A 13012-nucleotide genomic window follows, 5' to 3' on the forward strand; every position below is an offset into this window, starting at 1 on the left:
AAACACCTGAGACAGCTAAGAGATTTTCCTAATTTGGTCTGGCATCCAGAGAGAAATGCTGTCAGCTGTGTTTAATGGGATAAAGGGGAGAACTGTGTAAATGGAGCTTGTTCTCTCCCCCATTGATTTTAAGGAAGAGAGGGGAGAAGTATACTCTTCCCCTCTAGCAGAGATTGGCAGCATGGGATTGTGGAAGTCTTGGCTGGTGAATTTTCATGGGATCGGTGGTTCCATGGTGACAGCCAGATGATTATCTTGTCAAGAAGTGAAGCAGGAAAGGTCCTTCCTTCCCAGTGGCAAGCAGGAGAAAGCAAGCACGCAGCGCACGTGCATACCCGCCCCCCCCACACCATGATTTTTTTTATTGCACACCCAACAGTCATCTCTGGCCTTGTTTTCTGTGAATATCCTGTGTTCCCTGATACTAGGTTCATGCTACCTCAAAGTAGTATTAAAAACAAAGGAAAAGCAGTTTATGTAAAACTGATTTAAAATATTGGTTCAGAACAATGTTATGATTATGAATGCACATTTTGAAAAAACATATACTTTATAATCAGATTAAAACAGTAATTAAAAATGCTTCTGCTGCAGTATACAGTGCATACAAATTGCAAATTTAGACTATCCTCTGCATTACTCATTCATTCATTTATTTATCATCAGATATATTCCTTCATGAGATGTAATTTTGTAATCCATTGTTATTTCCTTTCAGCATGTTCGTTTTCCATAGCACAATGATTCTTGCTATGTGACAAGCAGCTCCAAATTCTTTATGCCTTAGCAAGAAATCATGCAGGGTAAAGGGGAATGGTTTCCTGCACCATGGAGCAGCATGCATTAGACGTGCAGTGTGAGCACAACTCTGAATTCTCTTTAGCATGAATTTTGAGCCATCAATATTGAAGCTGGTGGCTTTTTTCCATTCCCCATAAACGGTCACAGAATATTCTCACAATTTAATTTTAGACTGGTTTTACTGTGCTTCTGTCTGCTGCCTTCTTGATTTCTGAATTATATTTATCCCCCTTGTTCTGATTGGCTGCAGAAACACATTGCTTACACTACATGAAGGCACTTGTAACAATCACAATCAAACAGTATTTCTTCCTGACAGCCAGAGAAAAATTATCTATTATAAGCCTGATAAAACATTTTCTGCGGGTGGGTTCTTGAATCTTTGGAAGGATCTGATGCATTTCTCCCTCTCCACCACTGTTTTTTTCCCCCCTTTCTCCGTCTGCACATTTGTTTTTGAGGCAACATTTCTCAGTACGCTAATTCTTATTCAGAAAAATTGTGCCTCATGAAATGTTCGCACTATTGTTTCCTCAAATGTTACTTTACACATGTAGCATCTGTGTATTAGTTATATTTTCTCTTTAGAAAGCAAATACTGTAAGCAAGTTAAGAGACATTGGAGAGAAATGGAAAAGTTTAAAGCTCTTCTTAAATTTGCTAAAATTCATGATGTTTTAAAAACTGTGTGAATTAATTTTGTTCATATGATGAGATATTTCAATAGTATTCACATTATAAATAGGTAATGAATCATGTATTGCTTTCTTTGAACTCTGACCAGCAACAGTTACTCAAGGACTAGAAAATATTTTTAAAAAGAAAAAGAAAATGTCTAAACTGGTGGAAGAGAAGAAAGCACAAAAGAAAAATTACTCACTGGTAATTCTGTTTGTAGCAATCCTGTCTTCTTCCATCACACTAAACAGTAGCCATTACTGACAGCATTATGGCTCCACCTATCACGGCAAAATATTTGTCAATGAAGGCATTAAATACGCGCCAATCTGCCTACTTCCTTCAGTTATGGCGCTTCCAGATGAAAAGAAAGGAAAAGAGAGAGAGGGAGAAATTAAGACAAAATAAAATAATTCCAAGTAGAATTCTCTAAGGAGGCATGGGAGGAGTGTAGGATGGGAGAAGAGAGGACTGCGATAAACAAAATTACTGGTGAGTAATTTTCCTTTGTCGTATATCCCTCTTCAAACCACCCTACCCAGAAGCAATTTCCCCAGCATGTTACATTTTGGCTTACTGTATAGTGGAGCCTGCCATACCTAATGGCCAAAAAGTGATATTAGCAGATGAGGAGACGTCCAAGGATAATGCTGAACGTAAATGCAAGGAGATGATCTTACAAATTTCAGTGGTAGTGTCTCAGTCCTTGGGGCTCAGAAAGTGCTGCTGTACCCTAACTGAATGGAATTTAACAATTTTAGGACTTGGTCATTTAGTATGTTCATAGGCTAACAGAAAACAATTTTTAATCCACTCCATTAATGTCCTTTTATTATGACTTTCAAAACAAAATGAACTCCTCTTGATTTTCATAAAACCTTGAATACAATGGAGAGATAAAAACTTCTGAGCTTGTTTGAAGACCTGGGAATGAAGTTTCCTCTGCTGTGAAAGTGGGCAATCAAGACACGCTTTAGGAAGAACAGTGAGTTCCTTAATATATACGTGTGAATTTACTTTTGAAATTAACTCATGGAGAAGTCAAAGAACTGTCCTATTTTCAAGTAAGATTTCAGGAACAGGGGAGAAGAAATAATAAAACTCAAATCCTTCATTCCGTGGGCTATCATGACTACAATTAAATAGGCTTTCTTAAATGAAAATGCCTTTGTGGAGGTGTCCAAAATGGAGGAATGAGCACCTGAAGAATCAAAAGAACACTTTGTCTAAAACCAAAAACCATTGGGTAGGATATGAGAGGAGGCAGGTTTAGCACAGCCTCAGTAGGGCCGCTCTGGAAGAGAGAAAATAAAAGTCAGTATAGAGAAGGAGTCTTGTCTGCAAGATGAGCTGCTTAGAGAAATAGGACGAAGAGTGATAAAATACCCCCTCTGGGTACCGGATCACAAGAGGGCATCTCTGAAAGCACTTGGGAGACCAGATTCTTCCCTCGTCTCAAACCTGCTCAAAGAGGCTTATCTGTAGGAACCTCTTCTCAGCTTTCTAGCTTCAAATCCACACACGGATAGCCACCGAGGCCATGGATCTGCCTGTAAGTCTAGCATTGTCAAAAGCAGTATCACAGAGATGGGAAGTTGAGTGGGAAGAATCTGAAAGAATACAGATGGCCTCACAACTAAGTACCAAAGAAGGGCCACCAGGGAAGAAGGCAGAGAAACCACAGACCAAGTGGATTGTTCCAGCTGGGCTGAGAGCATGTTTGAAACATGAATGGGAAAGAGGAGCCACAAAAGAAATGAATGCCGGCAAACAGACAGCCCATGAAGCCACGGCTGAGGAGACAGCACCCTCTTTTGGGAGATGAGCCCCAGCAGCTGCACTGAACCAGGAAGAAGGGAGAATGGTAAAAGCTCCAGTCACTAAAAAACAAACTGTGGTGGATGAGAGGCAGCAGAGCAGGGGACTACTGCCCTGGCAGACTCAGAGTGCAAGAGGGAGTGTTCACTGATACAGGACGTACCTGGTCCAAAGTCTCTGGGAGACAGGAGAGCAGCAACCCACAGCTAAGTGGAGGGGCAGAGTAAGGGTGGGGAAGGATGAAGACCAGGGAGCATTGTTGTCACCGCTAGGTTGTCCTGACCAGACAGCTGTATTGAAGGGAAGCACATGCCAAGATAAACATGAGACCTCATTCCCTGCGCAGGGCAGAAGTACTGACCACTTGTTTCCCTAGTGAGCGAGTGAGAGTGGACAAGCTGAGCGGGTTGTCGTGGTGATGCTTGATCTCTGGCTGCTAGAGTTCTGCATGAGAGAGCAGTTTGTGAGGAGCAGAGGATTTCTGTTTTCCTTTCCTCCTCTCTTCTCTGCCCATCTTTGTCTTTCATCTTCATATTTTCTGCCTTATTCTGAGAGCTAGAGTTGCAGTAGGAGGAGAAAAAGAAAGGAGGAAGATTAGGAAAGCATGTGGAATGAATCATGCACACCATGCTTCCAGGATACAGGAGCAAAAAGCCTGATCATGAAATGAGCAGACTGGTGCTTAGAAACTGGCCTAGACTGACAGATCTTTTACCTTCTTCCTTAATGGTACAGTATATAGAGCCATAATGCTGTCAGTAATTGCAATCATGGACAGGACAAGAGAAGATGCGTGCACAAATTAATTTATTTCATTTTTAAAGAATGCAGGGTTTTCTCTTTAAAATTCCTTTACACTTTTTTCTTGAAAGAAAAATATATTTGATATGTTCAACAATCGTTGCATGCAACAACGTAAAAGCAACAACACACTTCAGAGAGTATGATTACACTCCAGAAACCTTTTTTCAGAGTAGCAGCCGTGTTAGTCTGTATTCGCAAAGAGAAAAGGAGTACCCGTGGCACCTTAGAGACTAACAAATTTATTAGCGCATAAGCTTTCGTGAGCTACAGCTCACTTCATCGGATGCATTTGGTGGAAAAAGCAGAGGAGAGATTTATATACACACACACAGAGAACATGAAACAATGGGTTTATCATACACACTGTAAGGAGAGTGATCACTTAAGATAAGCCATCACCAGCAGCAGGGGGGGGAAAGGAGGAAAACCTTTCATGGTGACAAGCAAGGTAGGCTAATTCCAGCAGTTAACAAGAATATCAGAGGAACAGTGGGGGGTGGGGGGGTGGGAGGGAGAAATACCATGGGGAAATAGTTTTACTTTGTGTAATGACTCATCCATTCCCAGTCTCTATTCAAGCCTAAGTTAATTGTATCCAGTTTGCAAATTAATTCCAATTCAGCAGTCTCTCCTTGGAGTCTGTTTTTGAAGCTTTTTTGTTGAAGTATAGCCACTCTTAGGTCTGTGATCGAGTGACCAGAGAGATTGAAGTGTTCTCCAACTGGTTTTTGAATGTTATAATTCTTGACGTCTGATTTGTGTCCATTCATTCTTTTACGTAGAGACTGTCCAGTTTGGCCAATGTACATGGCAGAGGGGCATTGCTGGCACATGATGGCATATATCACATTGGTAGATGCGCAGGTCAACGAGCCTCTGATAGTGTGGCTGATGTGATTAGGCCCTATGATGGTATCCCCTGAATAGATATGTGGACAGAGTTGGCAACAGGCCTTGTTGCAAGGATAGGTTCCTGGGTTAGTGGTTCTGTTGTGTGGTGTGTGGTTGCTGGTGAGTATTTGCTTCAGATTGGGGGGCTGTCTGTAAGCAAGGACTGGTCTGTCTCCCAAGATCTGTGAGAGTGATGGGTCGTTCTTCAGGATAGGTTGTAGATCCTTGATGATGCGTTGGAGGGGTTTTAGTTGGGGGCTGAAGGTGATGGCTAGTGGCGTTCTGTTGTTTTCTTTCTTGGGCCTGTCCTGTAGTAGGTGACTTCTGGGTACTCTTCTGGCTCTGTCAATCTGTTTCTTCACTTCAGCAGGTGGGTATTGTAGTTGTAGGAATGCATGATAGAGATCTTGTAGGTGTTTGTCTCTGTCTGAGGGGTTGGAGCAAATGCGGTTATATCGTAGCGCTTGGCTGTAGACAATGGATCGAGTGGTATGATCTGGATGAAAGCTAGAGGCATGTAGGTAGGAATAGCGGTCAGTAGGTTTCCGATATAGGGTGGTGTTTATGTGACCATCGCTTATTAGCACCGTAGTGTCCAGGAAGTGGATCTCTTGTGTGGACTGGTCCAGGCTGAGGTTGATGGTGGGATGGAAATTGTTGAAATCATGGTGGAATTCCTCAAGAGCTTCTTTTTCATGGGTCCAGATGATGAAGATGTCATCAATGTAGCGCAAATAGAGTAGGGGCATTAGGGGACGAGAGCTGAGGAAGCGTTGTTCTAAGTCAGCCATAAAAATGTTGGCATACTGTGGGGCCATGCGGGTACCCATCGCAGTGCCGCTGATTTGAAGGTATACATTGTCACCAAATGTGAAATAGTTATGTGTCAGGACAAAGTCACAAAGTTCAGCCACCAGGTTAGCCGTGACAGTATCGGAGATACTGTTCTTGACGGCTTGTAGTCCATCTTTGTGTGGAATGTTGGTGTAGAGGGCTTCTACATCCATAGTGGCTAGGATGGTGTTTTTAGGAAGATCACCAATGGACTGTAGTTTCCTCAGGAAGTCAGTGGTGTCTCGAAGATAGCTGGGAGTGCTGGTAACGAAGGGCCTGAGGAGGGAGTCTACATAGCCAGACAATCCTGCTGAGAAACCTACAAGTCTCACATGGCTGAAATCATCAGACCAAAGGCTTTGCACCCCACTCCACATCTATGACCAAAAGCCAACACAATTGACAGCTTGTTGCATGCTCACATACATTGTATAGATATATACACACACACATGCACAGAGAGAATGAGAATATTTTCTCAATACACTACGATTATGGCATCTGTCAGCAGCAAATAAGAGAGTTAGCTCACAGACACATCTACAGGTAGTACAGCCATAAGTGAGTAATGGTGACACTTTACAAGTGTAGATGAATCAAACATATATTGAGGAGTAAGACGTCATCTTTAAAATTTCCTCTTGAATTTTAATTACACTCACTGTTATAACGTCTGTAGCTGTCAATCTTTGCTTGTGCCACTCTGTACAGAACTGTTCCATGAAAGGCAGACTTTCCTGACAGGAAATCAAAGAAAAGAAGGAAAGAGGAAACAGAAGAGGGGAAGGAGAGATCGAATGGTGGTAAAAAGAAGGTAGAAGAAGAGTTTTTAATCTGTACTTCAATTACTAACATTTTAAGAGTTCTATTAGCAAAACAATGAGACCATTAGCTGCAATATCCAACTGTACATGAAGTTACAAATATTGTCACTGCATGTATGTCAGATAGGGAAATCTCCCTTGATTTGGCTAAAGCCATCCTGGTTGAGTTGTATAATGTATTGTTTCCCATAATCTCTAATGGCCAAATGAGAGAAAATTTGGCCCATAAAGTTTTATTTTACAAGTATGAATGAACAGAAAAAATGTGTCTCCTCTTTTTTATCTCTGTCTGAGATTTAAAGACAGCCTGAAAAGACTTTTCAAACACTTTTTTCTTGTTTGTTTTTTGCCCTAGGCCCTGTCTATAGTAGGGAAATTTCTATTAATATCACTTCATGCCCCTGATATAGAGACACACTTTATTGGCAGGTCATTGAATACCAGAATTCATTTAATGTAGTCAGGACATTAGAAACACCAAAAACAACACGTTTTGCTGAGGGACTCATTGAAGGTTTCAGATATGGATTATGAACTTTAACAGTTCTTAATTGAAGGGATGACATGTTGACTCTTAAAGACATTTTTTTAACCCAGTGGTTTATTTAGCTAAATAGGTGTTATCCAAAAAACAAACAAATCATAAAGAGCTTTAAACAGTCTAAACAAAGACTGTTTCCCATTTCAGTTGATTAAGGCTATGCCTTTACTGCAAAAAAAAAAAAAAAGTTTTGTTTGTTTGCTGTTTACAGTGAGACAGCTAACACATTAGCTAATACAGATTTCATTGCATATCATTCTGTCATAGTCCTACCAGTTCTCTAGTCATCCAAAACATCTTCTAGGGGAAAAAACAGTTAGAACTGTATATATACTGTAACAAACAGGCAGAATAAAGTATACAAATAAAAACATCCAACACCATCTGTCTACATAAGCAAGCAACAACAAAAAAAAGCATAAAGCCCTCCCCCTCTCCTTTGCAGATCACCTTTAAGTGAAAGCACTCATTCATTCAGCTGATAAGAAAGCAGAGAAGGAAATGTTTGGCTGCATGACAGTGAAGAGACAGCTGAAATGTAAAGAAGTTAAGATGCATTACATTGCCTAACTAAATCATTAGCTGCAGAGTCTAACATCAGTCTTAGTACTGGCACTCATGATTTCTTACAGATCATGGCAAATGTGTTTATAAATATCCAATATATCAAATTAGATCTAGTCATATCTTAACGTAGTCTTTAAATGCTGTGATATTGCCACAGGCATATTAAAATGACGGTGAAATCACCCTCTTAAGGTAAGACTTTCATTCACTAGGTTATAATATTCAGTTTCATTACACATGACAATTTTCCTGATTTTTTGTTAAGCTGTAATGAGAAGCTGTGGTATTTCAGAACATCCTAAAACCAAATAAACAAATGTAAAGACATCTGAGAAATCTAGCATACACAACTTATGAATGTTATCTACTACCGACAACAACACTTTGAAATCAATAGAACTCCTGGAAAAATAAGGAGTTGCTCAATGTGAGCATGGGTATGAAAATCAAGCCTGAATGAAGTATGTTATGTGTTTTCGAGGACAGGGCATATTACAGTCATTTTACAGATGGGCCATACATTTTTTGATGCATCTCTGATCTTGCAAGGCCCTTACTTTCCAAAATGCCAAGGCACCCAGAACTCATTGGGAATTACAGTTTCTCAGCCCCTCTGAAAAACTGGGCCCAACTGAGTTCCAAATAGAGTATCCAAGAACAGATGCCACTTTTAAAAAATTTGGTCTAAGTAACTTTTTCAAGGGCACTCAGTTGTGGCAGTGGTGAGAAAAGGACTCTGGAATCCTCAATCCAGGTCACTTCTCTAAACTACTACAAAACCTTTGCTTGTCCTAAAAGAGGGACACAGCATATATAAAGAGACACACCCCCAATTCCCATAATTTATATTTTATTTTCTTACATAGAGGAGAGGAGATGGTATTTCATCAGAACCAATCTTGGAGCACCAAGGACATACCCCACTGCACTTTCTCCACTCTGAGAGCCTTGAGCACAGCCCCTGTCTGTCTGACCTATGGCACTGGACAATGCTCTCTCCAGAGATAGTAAATAAGACTTATTAAAAACCAAATCATGATAATGTTTTGCATTTCTACAGTCCATTTCACCTGAATATCCCCAACTGCTTTACAAACCTTGATTAACCAAACTGCATAAAAGACCTATAAAAGTGGACAAGTATTATTATACCCATTTTTCAGGTGGGGAAGCAGAGTTAAGTCTCTGCCCCAGATTACCTTATAACTCCCCAATTCTGCAATTGGATCTTCATGGGCAGATCCGAGTCTGTGCAGATCCCCATTGATCTCCACGGGGCTCGGCATGGATGTTCAGACCACACAGACTTGATTGCACAATTGGGATACAAGTTTGTCATCCAGAGTAAACATCTAAGATCTGACTCTGAGTCCTGTGTTATAATCACTAGATATAGTCCATCTCAACCAGTGCTACTCCTAGGCCATGTCTGCACTGCACCACAGTGTGGAATACAGAGGTCTGAATGGCAGAGCACACCATAGTGTTGCAATATAACTGTCCTGTGTGGATGCTACTGGAACGAACTATAAAGTACCTAGTTAGCATTAACACAGTCCTCTTTCAAATAGAACTGCATTCATGCGAACTAGATACATTTTAGTTTGTGCAGTTAGTAGTGTCCACATAGGGCAGTCAGATGGCAACATTTTGGTGCACTCTGCAATTCACACCTGTAGTCCACTCTATAGTGCAGTGTAGTCAAGCTGCTACAAAGCCTAGAGATGTTATAGTCCTATACTACATGATCCTGCCATCCCTCAAGAAACTGCAGCACCAACATCCCTTGTCTTCCTCCAAGCAAGGAGCTGAGCTGGAGGCCTGAAATTAGATCCCTAAGTTAAGTCACATACTGTCTCTTGATGTATTTATATTTGCTTGATCTTCCTTCTGAAAAAATAGCAAATATGGATATTTTAAGTGGCATTTCCCACTGATGTGTGCGCCTAATGCCTACCTCATGTATAGATTTTTACTATACATATTGAGGTACCTGATATAGCCTTATAAATGGCCATTCATTTATGAGGTAACAGCTGTAACCATTACAAGAGAGAGTTCAGAAAGAACTCAGTCAGTTCCTAGCTCCCTTGGAGGAATGTGTATGCATGACTTCCATATGGTCCCAATCCTAAACTCATTAAAATGGATAACAAAACTCCCATTGACTTCAACATTACAGGATCAGACCCCTAAAGGGATAATGTTAACTTGGAAATTGTCAATTTTTAAAAAATAATTACAGGGACTACAACTGAGCCCTAAGTCCCTTTGCCTCTATTTGTGGCTTTGTTATATTTTACCATTTTAGAACTATTTTGCTGCTGTCTGAAACACCCACATAAACAACTGTGAAACTGGCTAGCGACTAAACACATTCAAATATTCAATTTACGCAAAATGAAAACCAACATTCTCTCACTCTCTTTCAGATAAAGTAATCTTAGGTATTACTTAGGAGAGAAGGTATAAGTGATTTTAGACAGATGTAATTTTTATGTTGATGATGTCCCGTTAACATGAGTTTTATAATTGGTAGGGTTTTTTCAAGTGAAGAGGCCCAAGGGAGCAATCTGATTACTTAACTAAATTGGTCAGCTATGTCATTATGGACAGAACTGAAAGGATATAAATATTTTACACTTACTTGCCTTTGTCAAATCTGTTTAAAGCCATTTCTGGGACACTTATCGTCATAACAAGTGAGCACTTAAGGCTAAAAATGAAACATTAGCAAAGAAAAGGAACATTTTCCCTCTCCTACAGGAAAAGGGGGGCCCATCCTGGAAATCTACCTATCTATAAACATTTTTATAAAGTACCCATCAGTGTAGAATCTAGGAGATAAAATACAGATTCCAAATTGAAGCCTCTATGAATTAACTTGTGAAATGTATAAGAAATTAGAAAAACCCTCTTCCAAACATTACAGTAGGTTTTTATTTAACAACCTTATTTCTGTCATATAGAATAAAGACAACAAATGGCCTGGCAGGGAGCAACTTATCAAGTAAACGTGCACTTATGCTAAAATATGCAAATACTGTTGGAATATTTTTAAAATACAGGATCTAGTGACCACAGAATTTGGAGATAGTGCCAAGAATCTTTACTTTAAGAAACTGAAACGCAGCAAGACAGAGGAGTATCCGATTCATACAGAAGCAAATTTAGGATTCAGGTTATTCTTCTCCTTAGATCAAGGAAAAAGTTATAAATTGGGAGAATCCACTACCAAGCTGACACTACTGCAAACTCAGTTACCAAACATGCTTTTCACCTGCAGCAGTATTGAAAATCCAGGTGAGCGGATGGCGCAGTGAGAGAACCAAATCTGAGTCCTAGTTCTGGCCTTTTGCTCCTTTGGCTAGCAGGGATTGGGAATGATGGATGTGGAAGTAGCATGCTCAGCACCTGGAGGGAGAAAGTGCCGCATGTCCCACACCAATAATTATGAATCCTTAAATACCCAGGAGGACTCATTGAATAAGGCCTGGCACTCTTAGTCCCCTGCTAAAATAAATAAGTATAACCATTGTATAGGCGTTTTGGTAATTTTGTTCAGCTACTGCATGTAAGGACAAAATGGTAGTGTATTTTCATTATGAAACAGAAGCCCTAAAGTTATGAAATGGCATCATTTCCTGGGCCCTTCACAGTTGTAGCTGGATTGGTCTTTAATACAAAGTGCTATAATTAAGGGGAAGGTGCTAATACCCATATAGCATCAACAGCCAACCAACCTTTTACTGGCATAAGCTTTAGAACAAGGAATTCTGAAACTCTTCCAAGCAAGAGGTAAGACGATCCCAGCATACCAGCAAGTCAATAAACAAGAAGAGGAAAAATAGACTGACTTGATAATACTTTGTTCCTTACTTGGCTTTATTAGTTGTTCCTCCTGTGCAATTTCCACATCATCAGAATCAACAGAAAGTTCCTTTATGAAGTTGGAAGGAAACATGCCAGTCTTTCCATTGAGAATTCCTTCCCACCAGCCCTCCTCCACCTGGACCAAGACAGAAACAAAAAGGGGTGTTAATATATACAGTACTTTTTTATGTAAATGTTTTAATACACAAATTATATGAATAAGAACAAATATGAAAAGCACACTGATTTTGAGCTGTTTGTATGCATTTCTACATGTCTGGGATGCGATTTGCATGTGGTATCCATCTTTTTATATGCACGAGATGGATGTATATTATCTGTGTGTGTCTGCAGTTTTTTTCGTTTGTTCAACCATGGGAGTGGACAAGCCATTAAATAAAATGACTGAGCAATACTTCACAATTACAGAGCACCAAGCACACTTCACATTTGTAAGAATTAGTTCAACCACCAAGGAAATGCAGCGGTTGAAATACGACAGCTTGTTAACTGTGCGCAGCAACACCACACTCCCGTTCATGACAGATGTGAAAAAGAACACTAACTGAGACATTCCACGTCTTTACAAGCAATTTCTTTAGGTTTTCACTGCATGACATGACACCATGTATTATGTAAAAGTTAAGGAAATGGCAAAGACTGAGAGAATATGAAGAACAGTACTAATGTGTGTTAGATTGCAGTAGGGTCAACAGGACCTACAGAAATAAATAATAATGGGAGAAAAAGAAGCAAGCAACTTCCTAATGTAATTCCCGTAGAAAATAAATACATCAACTAAAAATGATTCATTCCCTTATGTGTAACCTATCCAATATGGAATGGGAGCATCATACTAGGAAATGACAGTCCCTAAATACCAAATGTCTTTAGGTTACAACATGACAGCAGGGAATGATTTATTCTCTGCATCAGATAAACATATCTTTGACAGATTAATATCTTCCATTCATCAGACACTGCCCATCCACAAAAAAGTGACAGGAGAGGACAGCTTCAGTCTGTGAAATATCAGTCTCTAATGTGGTTTGACCCATCTCCTTTCTGTCAAATAAATAAATAAATAAATAAATAAAATAAAAATTCTGAAAACCAGATTCCAAGTGCTTTGCAAGTTGTAGCTGTTTACTAATTTTTGCAAGTTGCATCTTTGCAAGTTGTAACTGTTAATAATTTTTGCAAGTTGCTAATTTTGTAGTAGCTTTGCAAGTTGTAGCGGTTTACTAATTTTTGCAAGTTGCAGCTTTGCAAGTTGTAGCTGTTTACTAATTTTTTTAGAAACAAAAAATTAAAACAGTTTCAGTTATTTGCTAAGAACTCAGCTACATAGCAAATATTTGTAAAAGTCACAAGTTTTTAC

At 39.7% G+C, this 13012-nt stretch overlaps 1 protein-coding gene across 3 annotated transcripts in view; it reads right to left on the reverse strand.

Annotated features, from left to right (window-relative positions):
• SH3KBP1 (SH3 domain containing kinase binding protein 1) overlaps positions 1-13012 on the reverse strand; it is a 368642-nt gene that overhangs the window by 140921 nt on the left and 214709 nt on the right. For 2 of the 3 annotated variants that reach the window (XM_038386662.2, XM_043504627.1), the window contains 2 exons: positions 11638-11767; positions 6489-6563 (listed from right to left, as the gene is read on the reverse strand). In XM_038386662.2, coding sequence (XP_038242590.1) covers positions 6489-6563; positions 11638-11767 — 205 coding nt within the window. The remainder of the gene's footprint in view (positions 1-6488; positions 6564-11637; positions 11768-13012) is intronic. The other variant, XM_038386663.2, reaches the window with a different exon arrangement.

The sequence above is a fragment of the Dermochelys coriacea genome, chromosome 1, assembly GCF_009764565.3.
Source record: "Dermochelys coriacea isolate rDerCor1 chromosome 1, rDerCor1.pri.v4, whole genome shotgun sequence".
NCBI classification, from domain to species: Eukaryota; Metazoa; Chordata; order Testudines; family Dermochelyidae; genus Dermochelys; species Dermochelys coriacea.